The 24,763-nt window shown below is 33.9% G+C and overlaps 1 protein-coding gene across 7 annotated transcripts in view; it reads left to right on the forward strand.

The window, feature by feature from the left end:
• The window catches only part of LOC136039368 (endothelin-converting enzyme 1-like), a 223,018-nt gene that overhangs the window by 171,550 nt on the left and 26,705 nt on the right, over window positions 1-24,763 (forward strand). For all 7 annotated transcript variants that reach the window (XM_065723039.1, XM_065723038.1, XM_065723043.1 and 4 more), the window contains 3 exons: window positions 2,889-2,987; window positions 11,254-11,543; window positions 16,468-16,726. In XM_065723039.1, the coding sequence (XP_065579111.1) occupies window positions 2,889-2,987; window positions 11,254-11,543; window positions 16,468-16,726 (648 nt within the window). The remainder of the gene's footprint in view (window positions 1-2,888; window positions 2,988-11,253; window positions 11,544-16,467; window positions 16,727-24,763) is intronic.

Consider the following 24,763-nt stretch of genomic DNA (forward strand, 5'->3'; position numbering starts at 1 on the left):
CTGCAAAATTGGCATAAAAATCTATGATTACTGCTATTTTCCCCTATTTTACAAACATGGAAGCTCATGTTGAAGATGAATCAGTTTTTCATTGCGTTAAACATTTGATAACAGATCGGTAACACCGGAAGTTTTAGCTATTTGCCTATTCACAATGACAGATTGAAAAGTATTTTTGTAGCTAAAAGTCCAAATGGATAAAAGTAAAAAATCTGCACGAGCATAGAATAGATAAGAGACGAAGACTGAAGGCTGAATGTGCAAGGGGATTGAAGGATATTTCCGGATATTTTAATAAAATATCCGAAAATACCCAAAAGTCGAAAGGTAAGTTTTGACTAATAATAAATCCCATTCACCCTCAAAAATTCTTCAATTTTAATTTTGTGACTAATTAGATAGTGAAGGGCCCAATAGGACTTTCGTGTGAATAAATATATCTATCTATTTCTTTTAACTATATAGCGAATTTGGTTGAAATTCGATGAATGAAAGAGTTAAAAGCAATTTAGGCCAGGAACAGATCCATCAGGATCTGTTTTGTAGTTCTTGGTAACGAACTGTTACAGTTCTTGGTAACGAACAGTAAGTAAAGAGCGACTCGGTCAATAATAACCAAATTCTAAAAATCAGAATTTTGACAACAAAAGACGTATCAAAAGAATTGGCTTTAATGCTGATTCCAAGTATATAAGAATATTTTTTTTCTTCCCAGGGGTGATCACATCAAACAAATAATCCTAGAAGATAAGGAGAAGGCTCATTTGAATGGAAATTAAAAGTGCTAGTGCCCATTGTATGTGACCAAAAAGATCGGGAGGGGGAGGAGGAGCAACTGACCCCCCTTCTTTGCTCTTTTTCTCTCATAGTCTTTTGACCAAAATTTGGAGATAGCTATTTTGCTCAGCATAACTGATAGGTTTAATCAATATGCCTCATTCACGTGACCCTGCACAGCCTCTGGTGAAATGGCTGCAAGTTACGAAATTCAACAGTTCTTTACGTATATTAGTTATTTGTTAATTGAGAAATAGACAGATATTTTTCAGAGGGGTTCTTTGAGTAGAATTTACAATTGGGGGAGCTTTATAGGGGAAGTTTTACATGGGGGAATTTCTTAGAATTCATAGACGAATCTTGCTTCATTTATCTTACTTTCTGTTTATTAACTTAATTTTACGTGTTGAGATGACCTGGGGGAACCGTCTTGGGGAAAATTTCAGCGGGATTTAAAATCACTTGGTGATTTTCCAGCGGGGGATATTATGTGGCAGGAATACTCCATGGGGGAATTATCATCAGAAAAATCTTCCATGGGGAAATTTCCTGCTTAAGAAACTTTCCATTGGGGAGGAGGAGGATTTACGGGAAAAATATGCCATATAGTGGGATTCGGGCATGTCTTGAAAAACCCGTTAGAAATAAATGAAAGTATTCAAATTAAAATTTGCTAAGGAGAATTTTTCTGACAGAATCGTCCGAAAGCAACTTTCTCGGGTGAATTTGCAACGGAGATTGAATTCTCCGGGGAAATTTCCTGGGGGGAACTTCCTAGGGGGGGGCGAGGATTTTGGGTGGGAGCAACTTCTGTGGAGGATTTATTTTTTGGGTAAGGGGGAAATTTTCCATGGAGAGGGTGGTGGATCTCATGGCATTAGCTGAAAGTGATCAGAAATTTAATAATAAAAAAAGTTTTTTCAATTGAAAGTAAGGAGCGACATTAAAATTTACAACGAAAAGAAATTACCCTGTATACGGAAGGGACTGACCTCTCCTCGATAGCCGCTCTATATGCTAAAGCTTGACCTTTTGTCCCAATTCTTTAAGAACGACTCCTGAAACACAATTAGAGTTTAATTAGAATCGGAAGCTTAATTAGAGTTAATTTAATTATAATTAGAATAGAAGAAACAACTTCAGCGTCAAGAGCAGAGAATTGAGCTGAGGGCAGCAACTAGAAAAACTCCCTTCCCTCCCATTCCTCATTGGCCACGTTCAAGATACGGTATTTCCTTTCAAAAATTAAAATCAACCGGAAAAAAGCAGCCCTTCAGATATATATATATATATATATATATATATATATATATATATATATATATATATATATATATATATATATATATATATATATATATATATATATATATATATATATATATATATATATATATATATATATATATATATATATATATATATATATATATATATATATAATATAAATATATATAAATTTGGGGGGGGGGGTCAAATATCGAAACCGAATGTCAGGGTCATCATTTTCAATTTCTGTTAATGAACTTCGAACTGTCAATTTTTTTCAAAAATAACTCCTCTGCTAATGTTCTAGGATCACTGGTCCTATACGATGATGGGGGAAACAACAAAGAAAAAAACAAATAAATGGGTATTTGTGATCATCATTCTCGGAAAAAGTATAAATTATCGTAGTTCCGTAAATAGGGTTTAAGAAAATGTAGATAAAGGCTGGATATGCTGAATCTAGTGATATTATTCTCATCAAGATTATTTTCTTTTTGGGATACTTAAACTTATTATTTTAAACTTAAAATCTATACTTATGTGATTTCAAAAATTTGGACCACCATAAAAAGTCAATTATTTTTTGTAGGCTATATATTATTCAATTTTTTGAATTTTTTTTTTCTATCTTCTGAAATAGAATTTTATAAAATTAAATTTTTTCGAGTTTTTGATTCCATTGCCACGGTTCGCTCTTATCACCAGAACGGGTTGCTTCAGAATTCAATTACAACAAACTGTTTCACATGATGCGTGGCTTCTAAAAAGTCAGGATGTATTTTTATTACCACCATCTCGATATATTTATTTATTATGCTCTTTAAGCTTTAAAAATCTTCTAGGTCATGGAAATATTTGACACCATTAAAAATGCAATTGGATCAACTGTGGCTTCAAGTCCTTGGTATAGTGCTGTCCTACGATCAAGAGCGCTTGAAAAGGTAATAATGATGCTTTATCCCCACATTCGACGCAAAATCTATTTAGTGACTAACTAGCACTTTGAGTAGCATCTTTAAGCGCAGCGTCAAACAATCGTCAACCGGTATAATGCAATCTCAACGTTTAATTTTTATTAGTGAGTAAACTATATCCTAGGTCCGAACTAACAAAAGTCTCTGCGATAGGCATTATTCGCCAACTGAATCGATGATCAATTTATTTGTCATTTTGTTTGGACAGGATTTTTACTTTCTAATTGATATAATTGTAACTTCATTTTCCAATTCTCTAATTTTGCTTTCGAATTTTTTCCAATTCCAGAAGGTAATATGTAATTTTAACGGCCATAATTATATTTTTAGTTAAACTCATTCTCGTTTTCCATCACCATGGTTGAAGAGATTGTCGAATAGATTTCATTGTTATTCAATAAAGGTATAATTCTTTTTAGGTTCAAAGCTTGACAAAGCAACTTAAATTTTTAGTATCAAAAGCTTGACAAAGCAACTAGAATTACCTAATTTTAAAATTATATGTTCAAGACAAGCAATTATAACTCCTCTTTGATCATCAGTTTTAATATAAAAGTACACAAGGATAGCTCTTTCTAAACTGTAAAAAAATGAAACAAAAATGTAGCAAATTCACTAGACAAAAAAAGAAAAGTTCAAAAAACGTTAAACAACTTTATAATGAATTTTAAAAGTAATAAAGGAACGGAAACATATTTATAGGTTTTGAATTTAAAATAACAATAGATTTCACAAAATTCAGAAAATTGGAAGAACACTCATTCTAGAAACATTTAACTTGGTGTTTAAAATAAAAAAAAAACAGTATAAAACCAGTATTCTTCGAGCATTTGTTTGTATAAATAATATATATGAATGAACAAGGACGTGAATTTTCCCGATAGGAGGAGAATGGTCTCCAAATGAATAGTCATATGATACTAAATTATATCCCTTTAAAGGTCTCGATGGTAACAATTAATTTCATTTAAATTAAAATAACCTGGTTCTAGATTGGTCTGAGGACGAAAGAAAACAAACATAAGTGTCTATTCCTAGTTATAGTAGTCGGAGACTTTAGTGGCTAGGAGACTCTACTTTCAAAATCAAAGTATATAAGTCCAAACCACGTTACAATAATAATGGAGTAAAAACAATGTCTTTTTCAAGCTTCCATGGTGTAGTTGGTAGCGCAAGGTACTTATAAGACAATGTACTACAAGTAGTAGTACTTGGGTTAAACTTCAAATTAGAGTTGTTTTTCCTTTCAAACAGTTCGTGGCAACGAACTATAGTAAGGAGTGACCGGCTTAATAGTAACCGAAACTCTAAAAAAACGAATTAGGATACCAGTATATACATAAAAAGAATTGGCTTCTTATGCTGATTTTAAATATACAAGTTTCATCAAGTTTAGTTATACCCATCAAAAGTTACGAGCCTAAGAAAACTTGCCTTGTTTTCGAAAAAAGGGAGGAAAAGCCCTGAAAAGCTATAGAATCTTAATGAAAATTACACCATCAGATTCAGCATATCAGAGAATCCTACTGTAGAGGTTTTAAGCTCCTACATGCGAAAGTGCAAAATTTTGTATCTTTTGCCTGAAGAAAGATAACAGATCCATGTTTATTTGTTTTTTCTTTGTTTTTACTTTCCCAGGGGTGATTATCTAATAATACACTATCTATAATACAATAATCTATCTAATAATACACAACTTTCATGGCCTACATCCTTTGCTTTTGAGGCTCATGGGGGTTTGTCGACCCGTGAGTAACAGTCATTTAAATTTTGAACTATTTTAAACAAAATGGCTATGTAAAAACTTTGATCGGGTGCATTTGAGGAAACAAGATCGTCAGAAAGAGGAGGGGGCTGGTTACCCTCTAATCACTTTTGATTCTTAAAAGGGAACTAGAAATTTCAATTTCTCATCAAATGAACTTCTTACAAAGTTTATACAACCACTCCTTCCTAAAAATCCTTTATGTTAACAATAGGAAATTAGTATAGCTTGTAGTTCTTGTCCTAGTGGATGGGGGGTTGTCAACCCTGGAAAAATAGTTATTATAACTTTGGACTAATTTGAACCAAATGGCACTCTCAAAATTTTCATTTAATCCATTTGGGGGAAAAGGGCGCAGGGGTCACTTTTGACTCTTAGAAAGGGAACTAAAACTAGTAGTTTTCAATCAAATTAGCCTCCTTCAGAGTTTATACAACCACTCTTTCATAAACACCTTATGTATCAATAATGGGCAACTAATATAATTTATAAACATCAAAAACAAGAACAACAATAGGGAATTCTTTCGTAAAACTGCAGAATTCTAATTATGACGAATATTTTGGCCCTATGCACAACAAAAAAAAAAAAAAAGGTAAAGGATGCGGCATTTAGACTTTACAGTCCGTACCGGCGGTGCTGATCTCCGTTTCTTGGCCCTTCAGCCAGGAAGTGCAATGGGGGGTTGGGGGCCAGCCAACCTGTGCTTTCGCACACCCTTCCTGTTTATCTTCCCCAGATTTCTCCAGGTACCCATTTAGAGCTGGGTCGACTCTGGCTAAGCTTACAGGATCACGCCACTGACCCCCGTCCCAAACTGAAGAATTGGGTACACCGAGATTCGAACCCACGTCCTCTCAGACACAGGATCCCGAATCCAGCGCACCAACCCACTCGGCCAGGGCGGCCTATGCACAAGGGCCGTCCTCAGTAAATATATATATATATATATATATATATATATATATATATATATATATATATATATATATATATATATATGTATATATATATATATATATATATATATATATATATATATATATATATATATATATATATACATAAAGACTTACAACCATATACAACCCTGAAAACTTAAATGAAAAGTTTTTAAACCAATCCTAGCGTCCTTACTGCAGCGAAGTCAAACAGTTCGTGGTAACGAACTGTAGTAAGGAGCGACCCAGCTGAATAGTAACCAAAACTCTAAAAAATGGAATTTTGATGTCAATAAATACATCAAAAGAATTACATTTTAATGCTGATTTTAAATATATAAGTTTCATCAAGATTAGTCGTACCCGTCAAAAGTTACGAGCCTGAGAAAATTTGCCTCATTTTAGAAAATAGGGGGAAATACCCCCCAAAAGTCATATAATCTTAACCAAAATCACACCATCAGATTCAGCGTGTCAGAGAACCTTATGCTAGAAGTTTCAAGTCCCTATCTACAAAAATGTGGAATTTCGCATCTAGTGCCAGAAGACAAATCACGGGTGCGTGTTTTTTTTGTTTTTTTTTCCCAGGGGTGATCGTATCAACTCAGTGGTCCTAGAATGTTGCGAAAGAGCTCATTCTAACGGAAATTAAAAGTTCTAGTGCCCTTTTTAAGTGACCCAAAAATTGGAGGGCACCTAGGCCCCCTCCCGCGCTCATTTTTTCCCCAAAGTCACCTGGTCAAAATTCTGAGGTAGCCATTTTATTCACGATAGCCGAAAAACCTAATAACTATGTCTTTGGGGACGACTTACTCCCCCGCAGTCCCCGTGGGAGGGGTTGCAAGTTACAAACTTTGACCTGTGTTTACATATAGTAATGGTTACTGGGAAGTGTACCGACGTTTCATCTTCCCATGGAGGAACTTCTCATGGGGAAAGAAACTTTCAATGGAGGGGGCGCAGGATTTTCTACCATTATTTAAAAAAAAACAATGAAAAAATAAATATGAAAAGTTTTTTCTACTGAAAGTGAGGAGCAGCATTAAAACTTAAAACGAACAGAAATTATTACGGATATGAGGGGTTTACCTCCTCGTAATACCTCGCTCTTTACGCTAAAGTATTTTTAGTAATTTCAACTACTTATTCTACGGCCTTTGTGATTCAGGGGTCATTCTTAAGGAATTGGGACAAAATTTAAGCTATAGTGCAAAGAGCGAGGTATCGACGAGGGGTGAGCCCCCTCATATACGCAATAAAAACATACGAATATAGAAGTTCGCTACGTAAGTTAATTTGTAAGTTACGTATATTTCTTACTTTTGAAAACGTTCGTAAAAAATTAAAAGTTATAGTTGTCTTTTTAAGTAATCAAAAACTTGGAGGGCAACTAGGCGTCCTCTCTCACTCCTTTTTTCTCAAAATCTTCCGATTAGAACAATGAAAAAGCCATTTAGCCCAAAAAAAAAATTAATGTGCAAATTTCGTTTTAATTATTTATGCGCGGAGAGCCAAGATAAAAAAACACATTAATTCAAATGCCTCCAGAAATTAAACAAAAAAAACAAGTTTTTTTTAACAGAAAGTAAGGAGCGACATTAAAACTTAAAACGAACATAAATTACTTCGTATATGAAAGGGGCTTTTCCTCCTCAACGCCCCGCTCTTTACGCTAAAGTTTTGTACTGTTTCGAAATGTAGAGATAAGAGAAAGAGTCAAACAAAGAGTCAAGCTATTCCCGTTGTTGAAACTCTATGAAATGATAATTTTCATTCATTTTATTTTCTAACAATTGCTCAGATACTGCTACATGAATATTTATATAATAGAAACAAAGTCAAAACTGCATATAATTGTATTTTCTGAGATACTTAAGGTTTTGAGTTTTTCGACTAAACCTACCAAATTGGCCCATATTTACCATATTTACCAATTAGCACATATTTACCAAATTAGCCCATAATGTTTGAAGGCTGTACATAGCCATTTCCAGTATGATAGGTGGGGGCTTTCGAACAAGCTACGATGGGTCTTAAGGGAATGCCTTACTTATTTAATTTAAGCAGACCATAAAATTTTGGAGAAAAGCTACCACGGGGAAAATTTTATTATATAATTGTGGGGTAATTTTACCATTTTGTTGTAGATTTTTTAATTCATTTATAATTTTGTTAGTAAACCGATCAGTATGATCGTGGTCTATAGTTATATATGTAGATTTGTCATTTAGATGTGAATAAATTTTATTGTTGTAATCTGTCGTATCTATGACAACTAGAGAATTGCTTTTATCTGCTTTAGTTATATTAATGGACAGGTCTTTGCGGAGATTAGACAGAATTTTTAGGTCATACAAGTTATCTGGTTTTATTTGACTGGTTTTATACAAATTTACCTTTTTTGTTTGTTTGCTGTAAAGGGTATCAAAAAGACTAGCCTTAACTTTGTCTAGGTTGGACATAGATGTATGAAATTTGTGCAAAGAGGACTCTAAAGAGGAAATTAAATCTGCCACAGGAACTTGTTTTGGAAGAAAAGAGAATTTTGGACCTTTTTCGAGAGTTTCAATCTCCTCGCTTTGCTAGCCCCCAGACGTGCCACCTGGGGAGCTAGCCTTCTTTAGCCACCCTCCCCTAGATCTGGTTCTGTATTTTACTCTAATCTCCTCTAAAAGACACTTCCTCTAATTTTGCCACAATAATTTCGATTTTGGAAGAAAACGGGGATATTTTAACAGCCTTATGTGTCAAGAGAAATGAATGAGTCGTCAGTCACAAGCCATATGCTTCACTGAGCTGAATACTGTTACTTTTTGAATATATGTAAGCATAATAAATACATTTTTCTTAATTTATTTTGATTCTTAACTGCCTAACAGCTTTAAAATTGATTTCTCTCATTTAACAGCTCTTGACTGAAGCTAAAAAGATCCATTAGATCTATATTATTTGTTTTGGTTTTCGGTATTTCCCATCTTGATGGTACTAAATGACAGTATGTACATTGTTTACAAAATCACAGTTGTCTATAGCATCCTTATAAGGTCTGTATCGACGATAAGTAATTTCTTTGTTCCTTAATAAATATAAACCTTTGTTTATTCTTACTACCATGCCTATCATTTTCATTAAAAACCATTCCCCCTTCTTCGAGAAATCCGGCTACGTTCCGCTGCATTTAACCACAAACATCCCTCTGTAGGTGGTGATGCCTTGAGTGTTGAGAACTAAAAACAGTTGTCTATAAAATATGTGGACAGGTTCCGATCCACAGATTTAGAATGACCGTGAGTCTTTTCGATAAGAAGGAGAAAAATCGAGACATATCTATTGGTTAGAATTTCTCCTCTCTACTACTTTAGAAGAAATTTTATTAAGGTTAGTCAACAATGTGAAATGTGATATTCTGATCATGTACTAAGCTTCCCCTCTCAATACTGTGGGAATTGTTTTATGAGAATATTATTTACACGACAGTTACTTTCCTGCAGAAGTATTAAAAATGTATTAAATTTGTTTAATTCAGATACGCCAAACTGTTTGTATCATCGAGACAAAAGCTCAAGGCCATATTTAGCATTTTCAAAAGTAAATGTGTAGCAGGAAAACATGCTTCTTCATGTTTGCAATTACATTAGGTGGTCCTTCAACAATGGGTAAACTTTTCCTGATCTGTCCCCCCCCCCTACCTCGTGCTTTAATGAGGGAAATGTTTTTAAATGTGGCGAGTCAGTAAAACTGCACCCGATATTGTTTTAAAAGAACAGTAGGGAGGGAAAGAAAAATAATTACATATGAGTGATTCACTTGTATCCAACAAGGTGTCCTGAGGGTGGTGAAAAAAAATATATAAAAATAACTGCCTAAAAACGGGGAAAATCAAAGGATCTTGTTTGGTTTTAGATTTTTTTTTTTCCTTTTTTATGTAGGTATATATATATATATATATATATATATATATATATATATATATATATATATATATATATATATATATATATATATATATATATATATTTTATTGTTATTCTTTCTTTCTTTACGCTAAGAACGCCATGTTGAATATCAGCGAAAAGTATGTGTAATTATTCTCCTTTTTCTTCCTACCGGCCATAGGCTTTTTGTTGTTTTCAAGATTTTCTTCTTTGTTTTGGTGCGGTAGGCCAGTCCGGCTTCTGATCTTATATTGTTTTAAATATGTCAGTTTCTAATTTTCCTGAAGTATGTGAGCCCTTTGCTTTTAAGCTAAATATTATGTGGCTAAAGATGTTGATATTTGAATAAAAACTCGTTTGGTCTTAAGAAAAATATACAATGTGTTTTTATAACATTAAATGATGGGAGTGAAAACAAACAAAAACTCAGGCCAGTAAATTGTCGAGGCAGGATAGTCAGGCGAGATAGAAATCACCCCTAAAATTTTACCTCCCCCTGTCCAGATTTTAGGTAATTTAGGATTGTTTAGGTATGTTAATTTAAGGATTCCTTTTGGAGGGGGGGGGTATTTGATTGAAAAATGAAAAACCAGCATAGATGCCCCACCTCCTACGTTTTCTGAAAATTCGTTTTGTCCCTCTTCCCTCAAATAACATTCTCGTGAATTGACCCCCGTCAGCAGACTTCCAAATTCACAGTTAAAAAAAACAACCACTTTTATGCAGCGGTTACATTACAATGGCGGATATGCAAGGACTAAAATTTAAAATTTAGTTTTGAGATGCCTGTCCCAGATTTGCTTCTGTAATTATTTGCATGTGTGTGTTCGATTGGGTACAACTATCCCTCATAAAAAAAAATAACCTTAATGAATTTTTCATGGTTGAATTCACCATGAAAATCCAATTTTTTTGTATATGATATTACCAAAATGCTTTTTTTAGACCTTCGGTTGTTATTGATAGGGTTTGCCAGTAATTATTTGATTCTTCTTATCTCCGGTCCTCACTATAAAGGGTGGATGAAAATAACAGTTGGGAAATGGACTTTTTAGGTGGCATATTTTATGGCGAGTTCTAGTGCTCTTCTGCAGAGCAAAAACTGATCAGAAGACAATTTTAACTCCTTCTGTTACCCCGCAACTCCACAAGGTAACAGATTAAAACTTCAAGATAGCTATTTCAAATGAAACTATAGAAAGGGCCAAAAAAATTGCCTCCAGATGTGAAATAATCTATGCAGCTTTATTGGCAAAACCGAGTTTTTCGAGTTTCCCGTTTCAAATAGAGGTTTCAAAGATTTGCTCGAAAAGAAAGAAATTACTTTTCAAAAATAGAATGTAAATCCATATCAAGCAGGAATTTTATGTCCGTGTGATCATGCAAAGTGAGTCTATCAGGCCCCTACCCCCTCTATTCTTACTATACATGAATTCACTTGAAAAAAAAGTAATAAATCAAAAGAAACGTCACTTTTTACTAGGTCAGTACTATTGCGTTGAGTTTAATAATATATCAATCTAATATAATGAAACTTTTTTTTTTTTTTTTACTTTTTTAATGCGAGTCTTGATCCCATTTTTTTATTTCAGTTGAGAGCCGTCAAAGTTCAAGTCGGTTTTCCAGATTATATCTCCAGGTCTTACCTCGAAAACCATTACAGTGCTATCAACGTCCAAGTGAACGACTTTTTAGGAAATGTATTATATGGAGTTCATTTCCTACGAAAACTCCAAGAGAAAAGGTTGACCAGTCCAGCACCAGAAATGAACTGGATTGACTCAGTTTATGGGAATGAAATTGTTTATGTGACAGAGAGCAATCTGGTGGTTGTTCCACAAAGTTTGTTACATCCCCCATTCATATTAAAGGGATATCCGTTGTAAGTAGCTATCGTTTGATTTTTAGCCAAAGAAGATAAAACAATTGCTACATTAATTAACTAAACGTTAGGAATAAGGAAAATCAGAAAAGTGGTTCCCACACTATATGAATACCAATATATATATATATATATATTATTTTCTTAAATTGACATATTGACAATGGTGACGCCATGAGATCAAGAAGAGGCTGTGGGTAGAAGACAATTGACGATGAAAGTCAACGCATAGCTGTGCCTCCCCCCGTTTGCAATTCTTTGGGAAAACATATAATAACTAGTTATTATACAATTTTGGATCGTTGATATGTAGAGTAGATTTAACAGTAAACTTGAACTTGATTGTAGGTAATGGTGGTTTATTTTAAAAAATGTAGTTGGTACAGAAAACTGACATTAATATTGCTCCTTACTTACTGTTGAAAAGACTTGTTTTTTGTTCAATTTGTGATCGTTTTTCAAACACTGCCGGGATATTCACCCCTTTCCCCTCCGTAGACAGTACCTTCGCAAAAATTCCTTTATGGAGATTTCCTTCCAGGCAAAATCCCCCTCTATTGGACATTTCCATCCACGCTGAGAGTTACCTCGAAAATTTTCCAGCAGTCAGTTCCGCTTAAAAAAAATCTCCTTAGCCTACTTCCATTAAAAAAAAATGTTTTTATTTAACTTCTGATCGTTTTTCAATTCATACCAGAAAGTTCATACCCGCATCCATGAAAAAAATTTTCCAGACAAAACCCCTTCTAATTTGTTGTTTCTCCAACTAAAAATTCCTCATGGAGAATTCCTTCCGCAAAAAATTATCTATAGTAAAAAACTTTACTGATAAAAAAACAGAAGTAATTTCTGTTCGTTTTAAGTTTTAATGTCGCTCCTTACTTTCAGTTGAAAAAAACTTGTTTTTTTTTATTTAGTTTCTGAACGTTTTTGAATCAATGTATGTTTTGATTTTGGCTCTCCGCAGAGGAATAATTAAAACGAAATTTGTATAATTTTTTGGCTAAATGGCTTTCTCATAGTTTTGATCGAATGATTTTGAGAAAAAAAGGAGCGGGGGAGGAAGCCTAGTTGCCCCCCGATTATTTGGTTACTTAAAAAGGCAACTAGAACTTTTAATTTTTTACGAATGTTTTTATTAGTAAAAGATATACGTAACTTATAAATTAGCTTACGTAACGAACTTTTGTATTCTCATGTTTTTATTACATATATGAGTCGATTCACCCCCTCGTCAGTACCTCGCTCTTTATACTAAAGCTTAAATTTTGTCCCAATTCATTAAGAATAACCCCTGAATCACAAAAGCCGAAGAATAAATATTTGAAATTACCAAAAATCCTTTAGCGTAAAGAGCGAGGTATTAGGAGGAGGTGAGCCCCTCATATGCGTAATAATTTCTGTTCATTTTAAGTTTTAATGCTGCTCCTTACTTCCAGATGAAAAAAACTTTTTCATATTTAATTTGTCATTGTTTTTTTTAAATAATGCTAGAAATCCTGTGTCCCCTTCATGGAATTTCTCTTCTCCCAAATTGCTCCAAGGGAAGATCCTCCCACGTAACCCCTCTCCTCAATACCCCCAACAAAACGATCGCCCTGAAAAGGTATGTAAACTTCCAAATAACCATTGCTGTGTGTAAACGCTGGTCAAAAATTGTAATTTGCAGCCCCTCCCCCAGGGACTGTGGGGGGGTACGTTATCCCTAAAGACATAGTTTTTAGGTTTTTCGACTATGCTGAACAAAATGGCTATCTCAAAATTTTGATCCGTTGACTTTGGGAAAATAATTAGCGTGGGAGGGGGGCTAGATGCCCTCCAATTTTTGGTCACTTAAAAAGGGCACTAGAACTTTTCATTTCCGTTAGAAGGAGCCCTCACGCAACATTCTAGAACCACTGGGTCGATACGATCACCCCTGGGGGAAAAAAAAAAAAAATAACGTACAAACAAACAAATAAACACGCATCCGTGATCTGCCTTCTGGCAAAAAATACAAAATTCCACATTTTTGTAGATAGGAGCTTGAAATTTCTACAATATGGATCTCTGATATGCTGAATCTGATGGTGTGATTTTAGTTAGGATTCTACGACTTTTAGGGGGTGTTTCCCCCTATTATCTAAAATAAGACACATTTTGAAAACTAAACTTGGTGAAACTTATATATTTAAAATAAGCATTAAAATACGATTCTTTTGATATAGCTATTGGTATCAAAATTCCATTTTTTAGAGTTTTAGTTACTATTTAACCGGGTCGCTCCTTACTACAGTTCGTTACGAACTGTTTGATTAAATAAAAAAAAAAACAAGTTTTTTTAAATGAAAGTAAGGAACAACATTAAAACTTAAAACGAACAGAAATTACTCCATATGTGAAAGGGGCTTTTCCTCCTCAACGCCCTGCTCTTTACGCTAAAGTTTGACTCTTTCTCTTAACTATACTTTTTAAAACGGTAAGAAACTTTAGCGTAAAGAGCGGGGTGTTGAGGAGGAAAAGCCCGTTTCATATACGGAGTAATTTCTGTTCGTTTTAAGTTTTAATGTTGCTCCTTACTTTCATTTAAAAAAACTTGTTATTTTTTATTTAATTTCTGGACGTTTTTGAATTAATGCAAGTTTTGATCTTGGCTCTCCGCACATAAATAATTAAAACAAAATTTGCATATTAATTAATTGCAATTAATCGGAAGATTTTGAGAAAAAAGGAGTGAGGGAGAAGGCCTAGTTCCCCTCCAATTTTTTGATTACTTAAAAAGGCAACTAGAACTTTTAATTTTTTACAAACGTTTTCATTGGTAAAAATTATACGTAACTTACGAATTAACTTACGTAACAAACTTCTACACTCGTACATTTTTATTGCATATATGAGGGGGTTCAACCCTCGTCGATACCTCGCTCTTTACACTTAAGCTTAAATGTCCCAATTTCTTAAGAATGACCTCTTAATCACAAAGCCCGTAGAATAAATAGTTGAAACTACTAAAAATACTTTTGCGTAAAGAGTGAAGTATAACGAGTAGGTAAGCCCCTCATATGCATAATAATTTTTGTTCGTTTTAAGTTTTAATGCTGCTCCTTACTTTCAGTAGAAAACGCTTTTCATATTTATTTTTTCATTGTTTTTTCAAATAATGCTAGAAAATCCTGCGCCCCCTTCATTGAAATTCTCTTCCCCCATGAGAAGTTCCTCCATGGAAATATCCTCCCACGTAACCCCCCCTCAACTCCCCCCTAGACCAAAAAATCCCCCAGAAAACGTCTGTACACTTCCCAGTAACCATTACTATACGTAAACACAGGTCAAAGTTTGTAACTTGCAGCCACTCCCACGGGGACTGCGGTGGAGTAAGTCGTCCCTGAAGACATAGTTATTAGGTTTTTCGGCTATGATAAATAAAATGGCTATCTCAGAATTTTGATCCGGTGACTTTTGGGGAAAATGAGCGTGGGAGGGGGCCTGGGTCCCCTCCAATTTTTTCTGTTACTGAAAAAGAGCACTAGAACTTTTCATTTCCGTTAGAATGAGGTCTTTCGCGACATTCTAGGACCACTCAGTCGATACGATCACCCCTGGAAAAACAAAAACAAAAAAAATACAAAAAAACAAATAAGCACGCATCTGTGATCTGTCTTCTGGCAGAAAATGCGAAATTCCACATTTTTGTAGATAGGACCGTGAAACTACTACAATAAGGTTCTCTGATACGCTGAATCTGATGATGTGATTTTCGTTAAGATTGTATGACTTTTAAGGGGTGTTCCTCCCTATTTTCCAAAATGAGGCAAATTTTCTCAGGCTCGTAACTTTTGATGGGTATAACTGATCTTGATGAAACTTATATATTTAAAATCAGCATTAAAATACAATTCTTTTGAAGTAACTATTGGTATCAAAATTCCATTTTCTAGAGTTTCGGTTACTATTGAGCCGGGTCGCTCCTTACTACAGTTCGTTACCACGAACTGTTTGATCGTTACCACGAACTGTTTGATAAAGGAAAATGTAATCTTTTGACAATTGTTAAGCAAAACACTGTCTATTTAATGTACTTACAGCATAAACAATCTGTCCAATGTGCCGGAAAGGCTTTCAGTCAAAGTGGATGGCATCACAGGGAGCTTCCAAAGCTGTCAAATTTCCCCAAGAATATTCAATTTGAGATGATTTTTTAAGTTTTTATTGTAGGTAGGCTACAATATTATTAGGAACTACCCTTTCCTGAACTTCAAAAAGAAAACTCTGCTCTGTTTTATTGAAAAACACAGAGTGCACTTTTTAATTATGTAAGTTATATTAAAGTGGAATATATTTAGCTCTGGAACAGAGTTGAAAAATTTAAATAATTTTTCTAAGTTTTCGGAAAAGTAGGTGTGGGCTTCTAGTTTTCTTTCGTTAATTCGGATCTCTTGTCCAAGTTCCTTAAGGTATGGCAGATCACCCAATTAATTCTAAAGAGTATGGCCCCACAAACGAAATGGTTAAATGTGGATCAATTTAACATGGCTAACAGATACATGTCAATTTACTTCCTTAAGCCACACGGAAAGACGTGTATTTTATTTTAAATACACGAAAGGAGGGAGGCAAAGAAGAGAGAGAAATGTTTACTCTTGTAAATGAAGCGTTTCAACATGTTTTGTTCAGTAGCCATATCAGAGACTCGAGCGTCTTTCAAAAAGTTCACTTAGGTGCGAACGCTTATTTAGAAGAATAAAAAATTTTAACTTAGGCTAGGAGGAAGAGCTCTTTCATCAGAACCTTCAATTGAATCTCAATTGATTTTGATGTATAGCCTACGTTTTTGGCACTCGATTATTAAGTATATGAGAAGTAGGGAAATATAACAGAATATGGAAGAAGACCCTTTTGGTCGGAATCAAATCTTAATTAATTTTCTAGATTCATTTTTTTCCAGGCCCATGTTATACGGTGGTCTTGGAGTCCGTCTTGCGAATGTTCTTGTCAAATCCGTCACTAATCCTAGTGTCCTCTATAACACAGATGGCAATTTGACAAATGATACAGACATAATAGAAGATTCTGCAAATCTTCTAAGCTCTCAAGGGAAGTGTCTTTTGATTGACACACCGGATAAAGAAGAAGAAGCAGAATTTATGGAAAGGACAACTTTAAGTACAATGGTTGAATTGGCAGCCACAAGGCAAGCTTTCAAGGTATCATTATCTTTGTGTATCCTTGAAATTAGTAAAGGGAATAAGACAAGGGAGACACAAGGGAATACTCCGAAATAAGAAAGTAATGTATCAGTTTATCTATTGTACAGCAGTGGTTTTATATTTCACTAACAATAAAAGAAGAATCTGTCACCAAAAGGGATAGAAAAGGAATGGTAGCTTAATCAGGACCTGCATTTCAAAGTTGTTATTATATCTTTTGAATTGTGTAGAAATATGTTGTTCATGAACAAAATCGGATCTAATAATATAAAAAAAACAACACGTGAAACAAAAAGTGACTCTTGCTAATAGTAACTGAAACTCTATGAAAAATAATTTATATCAAGATACATGTCAAATGAAACAGCTTTATATGATGATTTCTTCTATATAACATTTTTAAATTTGCTAATATTAAAAATTGCTAATTATCTTCTTAGATGCTACTTTTCATTAAGAAAAACTGCTCCATTTATATTGCATGAGTTTTCGCATGAGTAATGTCAAGATCTTGAACATGCAAATAAGACTGGTACAGGTATGAGCCATAAAAGTTCTTATCAGGTCTTCTATAAAATAGATATTTATACCATCATATTACTTTGACCGAAAAGAAATGGAGTAGCCTATCTGACACTATTTCTGAGAATGAGTGATTGTTATTCTTGCACTTCCGTAGCAGGTTTTCAACGATGCCTGTGTAGATGTGTCTTTACTGCACAAAAAATAAGACGGACAAAAGGATATGGCTTATTTCTTGCGTTTTTAAATATAAAAAATATTAAATTAAATTGAGGCAGCTTTATTAACCTTCTTAATGTGACGTCTATGGTTGCATCTTCAGTTCTAAAATATATAGCAGGAGGGCAAAACGTATTTCTTAAAATATAGAAGAGGGGAGTGTTTTTGTTTTTGTTTTTTTCATTCTTTTCAATAAAGATGCCAAAAAAGGCACATGTCGATGACCCCCTGTTCCCCTCGCCGCAAGTACTACTACAGCTTCTAATCATACTAATTTATTTGTTACCCACTTTGTACAAAATTAGATTAAACAGAAAGGGAGAAAAACTCATCACAACAAACAAAAATTATCAAAAATCACAAAATTCATCAGAGACACAAAATCATCAGAAACATCGAAAGACACAAAAAAGCAAAAAGTGTACTATTTACGAGAAAGGATGGAGAAGACGGTATAGACAGTCTTTCATTCGTGGATTAACACTATTATTACAGACAATGCAAACATCGGAGTACAAATAAAGCAAGGAAAGGTCACAACAGCTGTAGTACAGTCTAGATAAAGCTCCTCTTCTGCAAAGATTCCAATTTTCAGCAGCTATGGAATACCCTAGCTTAAGCTTCATTTATTCTAACCGGAAACCTCCTAAAGTCTATTTTGTCATATGTAATTTTATTGAAACATTTGTCTTTTTAAATGCTTTAATTTTCAAAACATTGACGAGAAGTAAAAATAAAATGCCTCTGCTAACCAAGATGACTGGACAGAAGCTATGAAAATGAACTAAGTATTTAATATTAAATGATATAAGTTCCTTGAAATCTCCCCAGTTCAAGGTTCAAGATTTTATTTAACAATGATTTTTTACTTCTCAACTTTATAATTTAAAAAAATGTTTGAAATACATCATCCTTTCAGCAAAGCGCAAATGACTACGGTAATAGACTTTAAAGGGTTTATACTTAGGGGGAGGAGGCCGTTGCCAAACTCCTGTTTGGGGTAATTCCTGTTTATTTTAAACATGATTAAAAATTCAGGTTTTACCCATTTTAGAACTTTGTGTTTTAATTACTATTTGAAAGTAATTTCCGGTCATTTTAAGTTTGAACTATGATAGCACTTTATTTTTGCTTATCTTAAGGTTTGATATAGCTCTTTACTTTTCTTTGAAAAATCCATTTTCGAAAAATAAAAAAATTAGTCTCTGTTCGTTTTTGATAGTCAAAGTTTTATTATTGGTTAATATAATCAATACTTCTCCAGTTTTTAGGTTTTTGGCTAAATTATTGAAGTATTGGTTTCCGGTTTAAATTCTTAAGTAGCATTGAATTAAAAAAAAAAACAAGCTTTTTTAACTGTAAGTAAGGAGTAACATTAAAACTTAAAACGAACAGAAATCATTCTGTATATGAAAGGGGCTGTTCCCTCCTCAAAACCCCGCTACTTACGCTAATTTTTTCTTATTGTTTTTAAAAGTAGAGTTGTGACAAAGAGTCAAACTTTAGCGTAAAGGGCAGGGCGAGGAGGAGGGGACAGCCCCTTTCATATACGGAAATTTTCTGCTCGTTTTAAGTTTTAATGTCGCTCCTTACTTTTAGTTAAAAGAAACTTTGTTTTTTCTATTTAATTTCTGAACGTTTTTGAATTAATACGGCTTTTAAATTTGGCTCACCGTACACGAATAATTAAAACGAAACTTGCATATTAATTTCACTTTTTTTTAACTAATAATAACCTTATAATAACCTAGGTTGGATTTTTGTTCCAGTTACTTAAAAATAAACTCCTGAATCAGAAGGGCTATTTAATTAGAATAATAGCCTGTTTTAAAAGTTGAAAAAGAAGCTTTAGCGTAAAAGCGAGCTATTGAGGAGAGGCAACTCCCTCATATACGTAATATTTTCTGTTCGTTTTAAGTTGTAATGTTGCTCCTTGCTTTCAGTCGAAAAAACTTGTTTTTTTATTTAATTGCTGATAGTTTTTTAAATATTGTTGTGAAACCCAGCTCCCCCTCTATGGAAAATTCTCCTCCCGCACGAGAAATTTCTCCATGGAAAGATTCTCTCACGTAACTAAAATTAGCTATATTTTCGGAACTAACTTTGTAAGGCATAATATCAAAACGGCCAAAGAAGTCGAAACTGTTTTTATGAAAATGAAAGTTACAAGTTGAGCAATTCTCAAATGATTGAAAAAAATGAATGAATGAATCTTTAAAGATAATTTCTTAGACTACATTGGCCCGCCATAGCATAAAGAAAGAAATCGATCAAAAATGGTGCTTTTAAAGGCCAAATGAAAATACTGAAGAAAACGCAGAAAGTGAATATTTTGAGAGAACAATCGCCTCTCTTCTTCAGCGCGAACAAAATAATATGATCAAGGAAAACACAAAAGCCAAAAAACAAGCGCGGAAAGTACAACACATTCAATGAAAAAAACCCCCAAAAATTAAATAAAATTTAATAAAATACCAAAAATAAAAAGAATTAAAATCAAATACTTAACCAACGATAAGGTGAGTTATTCGCTAATATCCGCGAATGATGCTGGGAAACCCAGCATTATATGCTGGATTTCTCTATGGACAATCTATGGATTTCTATGGACATTCTCTATGAAGAGAATTCCTTCAGAGAAATTCTTTTCCCCTACGGGAATATCCTCTCATGTGACTCTCTCCCCCCAACCCCCCCCCCCCCAGCAGACAAAATCCCCCCTGAAAACGTCTGTATATTTCCCAATAACCAATATTATATGTAAACAATGTTCAAAGTTCGTAATTTACAGCTTTTCCCCCGGGGACTATGGGGGATTAAGTCGTCCTGAAAAACATATTTATTAGATTTCACTATTATGCTGAACAAAATAGCTATCTCAAAATTTTCTTTCGTTGACTTCGGGAAAAAATCTGCGTGGACGGGGTGTAGTTGCCCTCCAATTTTTTGGTCACTTAAAAAGTGCAGTAGAACTTTCAATTCCGTTCGAATGAGCCCTCTCGCGATATTCTAGGATCACTAGGTCGATACGATCACCCCTGGGAAAAAAAATAATAATAAACACGCATCCATGATCTTTCTTCTGGCGAAAAATACAAAATTCCACATTTTTGCACATAGGAGGTGAAACTTCTACAGTAGAGTTCTATGATATGCTGAATTTGATAGTGGGATCTTCATAAGGATTCTATGACTTTTAGGGGGTGTTTACTCTTTTTTTTGAAAGTAAGATAAATTTTCGCAGGCTCGTAACTTTTGATGGGCAGGGCTAAATTTGATGAAACTTATATAGGCCTAAAATTTCTACTGCTCTCAGTAGTCCCTAAAAGTTGAAACTAGCCGTTTTTGAAATTTTTCACATACGCCCTTTTACAACCTGGATGTAAGTAATTTAGTTTGATTAATTTCAATATCCCCCTTAACATTTCCTCAAAATGTTCATTCAGCACCTGGATGCACATAGAAAGAATCTTTATATTTAGTTAAACATTCCCTAATAAATTTTCAACTTAATAACCTTGGATGCATAACTTGGATGCACTTAAACTCTCTCGACTTGGTTCGATAAAAGTAGTGGTAGTAGAATAGGAGCAGTAGCAGCAGCAGTCACAGTCTTAATCGTAGTACTAGTGGTCGCAGTTGCAGTCACAAGAAGTCGTAATATCAAGTAGTCCTTATCACAAACGCAAGCAGTCATGGTTGGAAGTAATCACAGTCGCAATTAGTCGCTGTCGTAAGCGACAAGTAGTCACAGTCATAAGCTTCAAATATTTCCCATCGAAAAAACGAACTCAAACGCTCTTTAGGAGTAAACATCAGTAAAGGGAAAAAATTTCAGGAAATACACAAGGACTATGTCGAATCGTATTAAGTACAAAACCTTGGATATTTGACGGTAAGATAGGTGTGGAATAATTAATTGTATATATTCTTGGTTTTTAGTCTTTTTTTGTTTCTTTCAGTCTTCGTCTTCTAGGTCGTTGGGTCAGTATTTTCTTTTGTTCATGTACCCTTTCTTTGGTGTTGAGACCTGGCCTTGAACAATGGTGCAAAGATCTACCATTTCTTTGGTATTGTTGGCCTTATCCCGTCCCATTGATGTATATTCTAAAATTTAAGATTTTTTTTATTTTCGTATTTATAATTATTCACCATTTCGGTTGTAAAAACAATATTCGGTAAGAAGTTTTCAGAAGAATGTTCTTTATCTTTTCTATCTTTTCCTTTCTAAGAGCATTTCTATCGCTAGAATGAGTTTATATTGGCCTCAAAAAACTCTTCCATAAAATTTCCATACAACTTAACTGAGTGAAAACACATGGAGGCTTTATCTTACTTCCTTCAAAGTATATAACTTGAAAGGCTCTAATGGGATTTTTCTCATGAAGGAATTTGAAAAGCAGAGAATTTAATGTTTAAACTTTTATAAATCGGTTCATACGCGTTTGATATACATCAAATTGTCAAGAGTCTGTAACTCTTTTTTAAAGAGTTACCCATTAAAGTTTCTTATTTTAAATTTTGTAAGTTTTTACTTGGTTTCCTCCTTTCTTTTAGAAAGACTGAGATTGCTTTAAAGCTTAAAGTGAAGGATCCTGTAGTCTGTATAAAAAAAAAATATAAAACATTTTAAGATAAGGCAAAAATTATCCTTTTAGGCCACAATTTATCTCCGTTTTTTAGTAACAGTTCTGGCTCTTGATGATTTATAGGGTAAATTATTTAGCAATGTTTTTTGTATCTTTTTTTTTTCTCTTTTTAAGTGTTTGATCAATATTTGACATTTTTCGATTGTAAGTGTTATCATTTGTCTTTTCTTTATATTATACTGTAGCCTACTCCTCATTTTTTGAGGGAAATAAAGAAAATAAATAAAAATAAAATAGATAAAATAAAAAGAAGAAAGTTTGAATAAATTTTCAGAATTATACAAGCCATTATTTACTAACAGAAAATGTAAGTTGCAATAAGACAAATATTTTAAATAATATAATATTGTAAACAAATATTACAAAATATTAAAAGACAGTTAGAACCAGCCAAATGTGAAAAACTCACATTTTGGGTCAAAATATTAAGCTATTGCTTAAAAAACTAAAGAGGAATTTCTTCCAAGGATGTCAGTGAAAGTAAGTAAGATGGAAGTAATTTACTTACTCTAGGAAGTAAGAAATAGTTGAAGAAAATTACTAAACAAGCAGGGAAAACATTCATAATAAATAATCAAATATGTTTTTCGATTGGGTAGCCAAAATTATAATAATGAGAGGTCAAAATACGAAATCAATATTGTAATCAAACTTTAGCATAAAGAGCGAGGCGTTGACGAGGAAAAGCCCGTTTCATATACGGAGTAATTTCTGTTCGTTTTAAGTTTTAATGTCGCTCCTTACTTTCATTTAAAAAACTTGTTTTTTTATTTAATACTCAGCCAGAACTTAGCTCGTTTTTAAAAGCCCGTTGTGCAAAAAATCAAGCCAAAAGTAGTTTAATTACCAAATCACAGTTTACTTTTTTCATCGACTCATGGAGTCAGCCTGCAGCTAATACTTAGCTAGTGTTTGCAGTGAAACACGGCTTGTTTTGTTTTGCTATGCGTCATCAAAATTCTGCAACTCGGATTTGTGTTTCTTTAAGCACCAAGTTAGAACTTGGGTCATTTTTACCGAATCAAGACTTGGCTCGATTTCGCACTGAGTCAGGTTTAGCCCATTTCTACATCAAAACAGGTTTTAGCTCGTTTTTACATCTAGTTACGATTTCACCCATTTTTGTATCGGTTCACGGGCTCAATTTGTGCCTCCGTTCATATGGATGTATGTGCCTTTCAGGATTCATGTTTTGACAGCGTGCTATGTTCCTGCCATTTTCCTGTCAAAATACATCTGTGAAAAACAATTCTTATGAATAGTTTTAGACTCTTGGTCTTGAGACTATTTCTGTTGTGCCCCATTGAAGAGACGTTTTTTCAAACTTCTCAGCCGTTTTGAGTTAAATGACTATCTTAAAACTTTAACTCAAATTCGTGCGGTTGCAGATGCACCCAGAGACAAAAAGAGGATCTTTTATCAAATCATAGGCGGCGCAATGGCCCTGCCTAAGTAAAGAGCGATGCGGGCACAACGTATTATTTATTATTTTTTGGTGTTTTTGGTTTAGACCAGGGCACTTTGTATCGAAGGAGTTGTCGTAGAAACTTCAAAAAGGGCTCATTTGATTGGAACTGCAATGACCTAAAGATCATGAAAATTGAACCTAAAATGTTACGATGTTAAAAACGACCATCGTATCGACATTTTGCCTGACGAATTCATACGATTCAAAGTGGACTTATTAGGAGATTCAGAATCCCAGGGGTCGGAAGTTTGAAATTAGGTGATACAGAATTTGTTTACTTAGGCAGGAAGGATGGGGTACGTAGACAGGGAGTAGGGCGCATGATGAATAAAGAAGCTTCTAAGTGTTGTTTAGGCTGGAAAGGTATTAACATAGAATACTAGCTGCTCATTTTATGAATAAAAAGTCCAGAGTATCAGTTACAGCAGTATAAGCCCTTATAGAACCAACTGACGGAGATACTACCGACTCAGATGAATTTTACTTACAGTTACAGGAGCAAATAGACAGGGTACAAGGTAGAAATATAATGTTTTTACTAGGAGATTTTGACGCCAGGAGGTCGATAAAAATAGGAATAGATGGAATCCTAGCCTAGGGAAATTTGATGTAAGAAAAGAAAACAGCAACGGCTACAGACTTTTGCAATTTTTTAGGCATAACAATCTAGTAATAACCAATACAATGTTTGGTCAAAAAATGGCCCAGAAGTTAACATGGTATTCACGTGATGGTAAGATAGCAAATCTTATTGATTATTTTGTAGTAAACCGAAGACTGACAGGATCAATATAAGATACTAGTTATGACGGTGGTTGACTCAAGGATGGGACTTTGAGAAAAACTTTCCAGGAACAGTTGAATACTAAACTTCAGAGTTTAAAATTTGACAATGTGAAGGATGATTTGAATAATTTTAGAAGAACAATATGTAAAGTTGCTGATGGTGTCTCAGGGAAGAATGTTAGGACTGCAGCTTGGCATATTAGTGAAAAAACTTCATGTTTAATAGAGAGGAGAACGGGCATGTAAAAGAATTATCTGAGATAATTCTGTCATATGTATCTGAGATAGATAGATCATATGAAAACAAAAGAAATGTAAAGGAAGTGGAGAAAGCATTAAAATATGGGCAAAGGGGTGTGAAGTTGAGGTCATGGATAAAATTGCCAAGGA

Source organism: Artemia franciscana, chromosome 19 (assembly GCF_032884065.1).
Source record: "Artemia franciscana chromosome 19, ASM3288406v1, whole genome shotgun sequence".
NCBI classification, from domain to species: Eukaryota; Metazoa; Arthropoda; class Branchiopoda; order Anostraca; family Artemiidae; genus Artemia; species Artemia franciscana.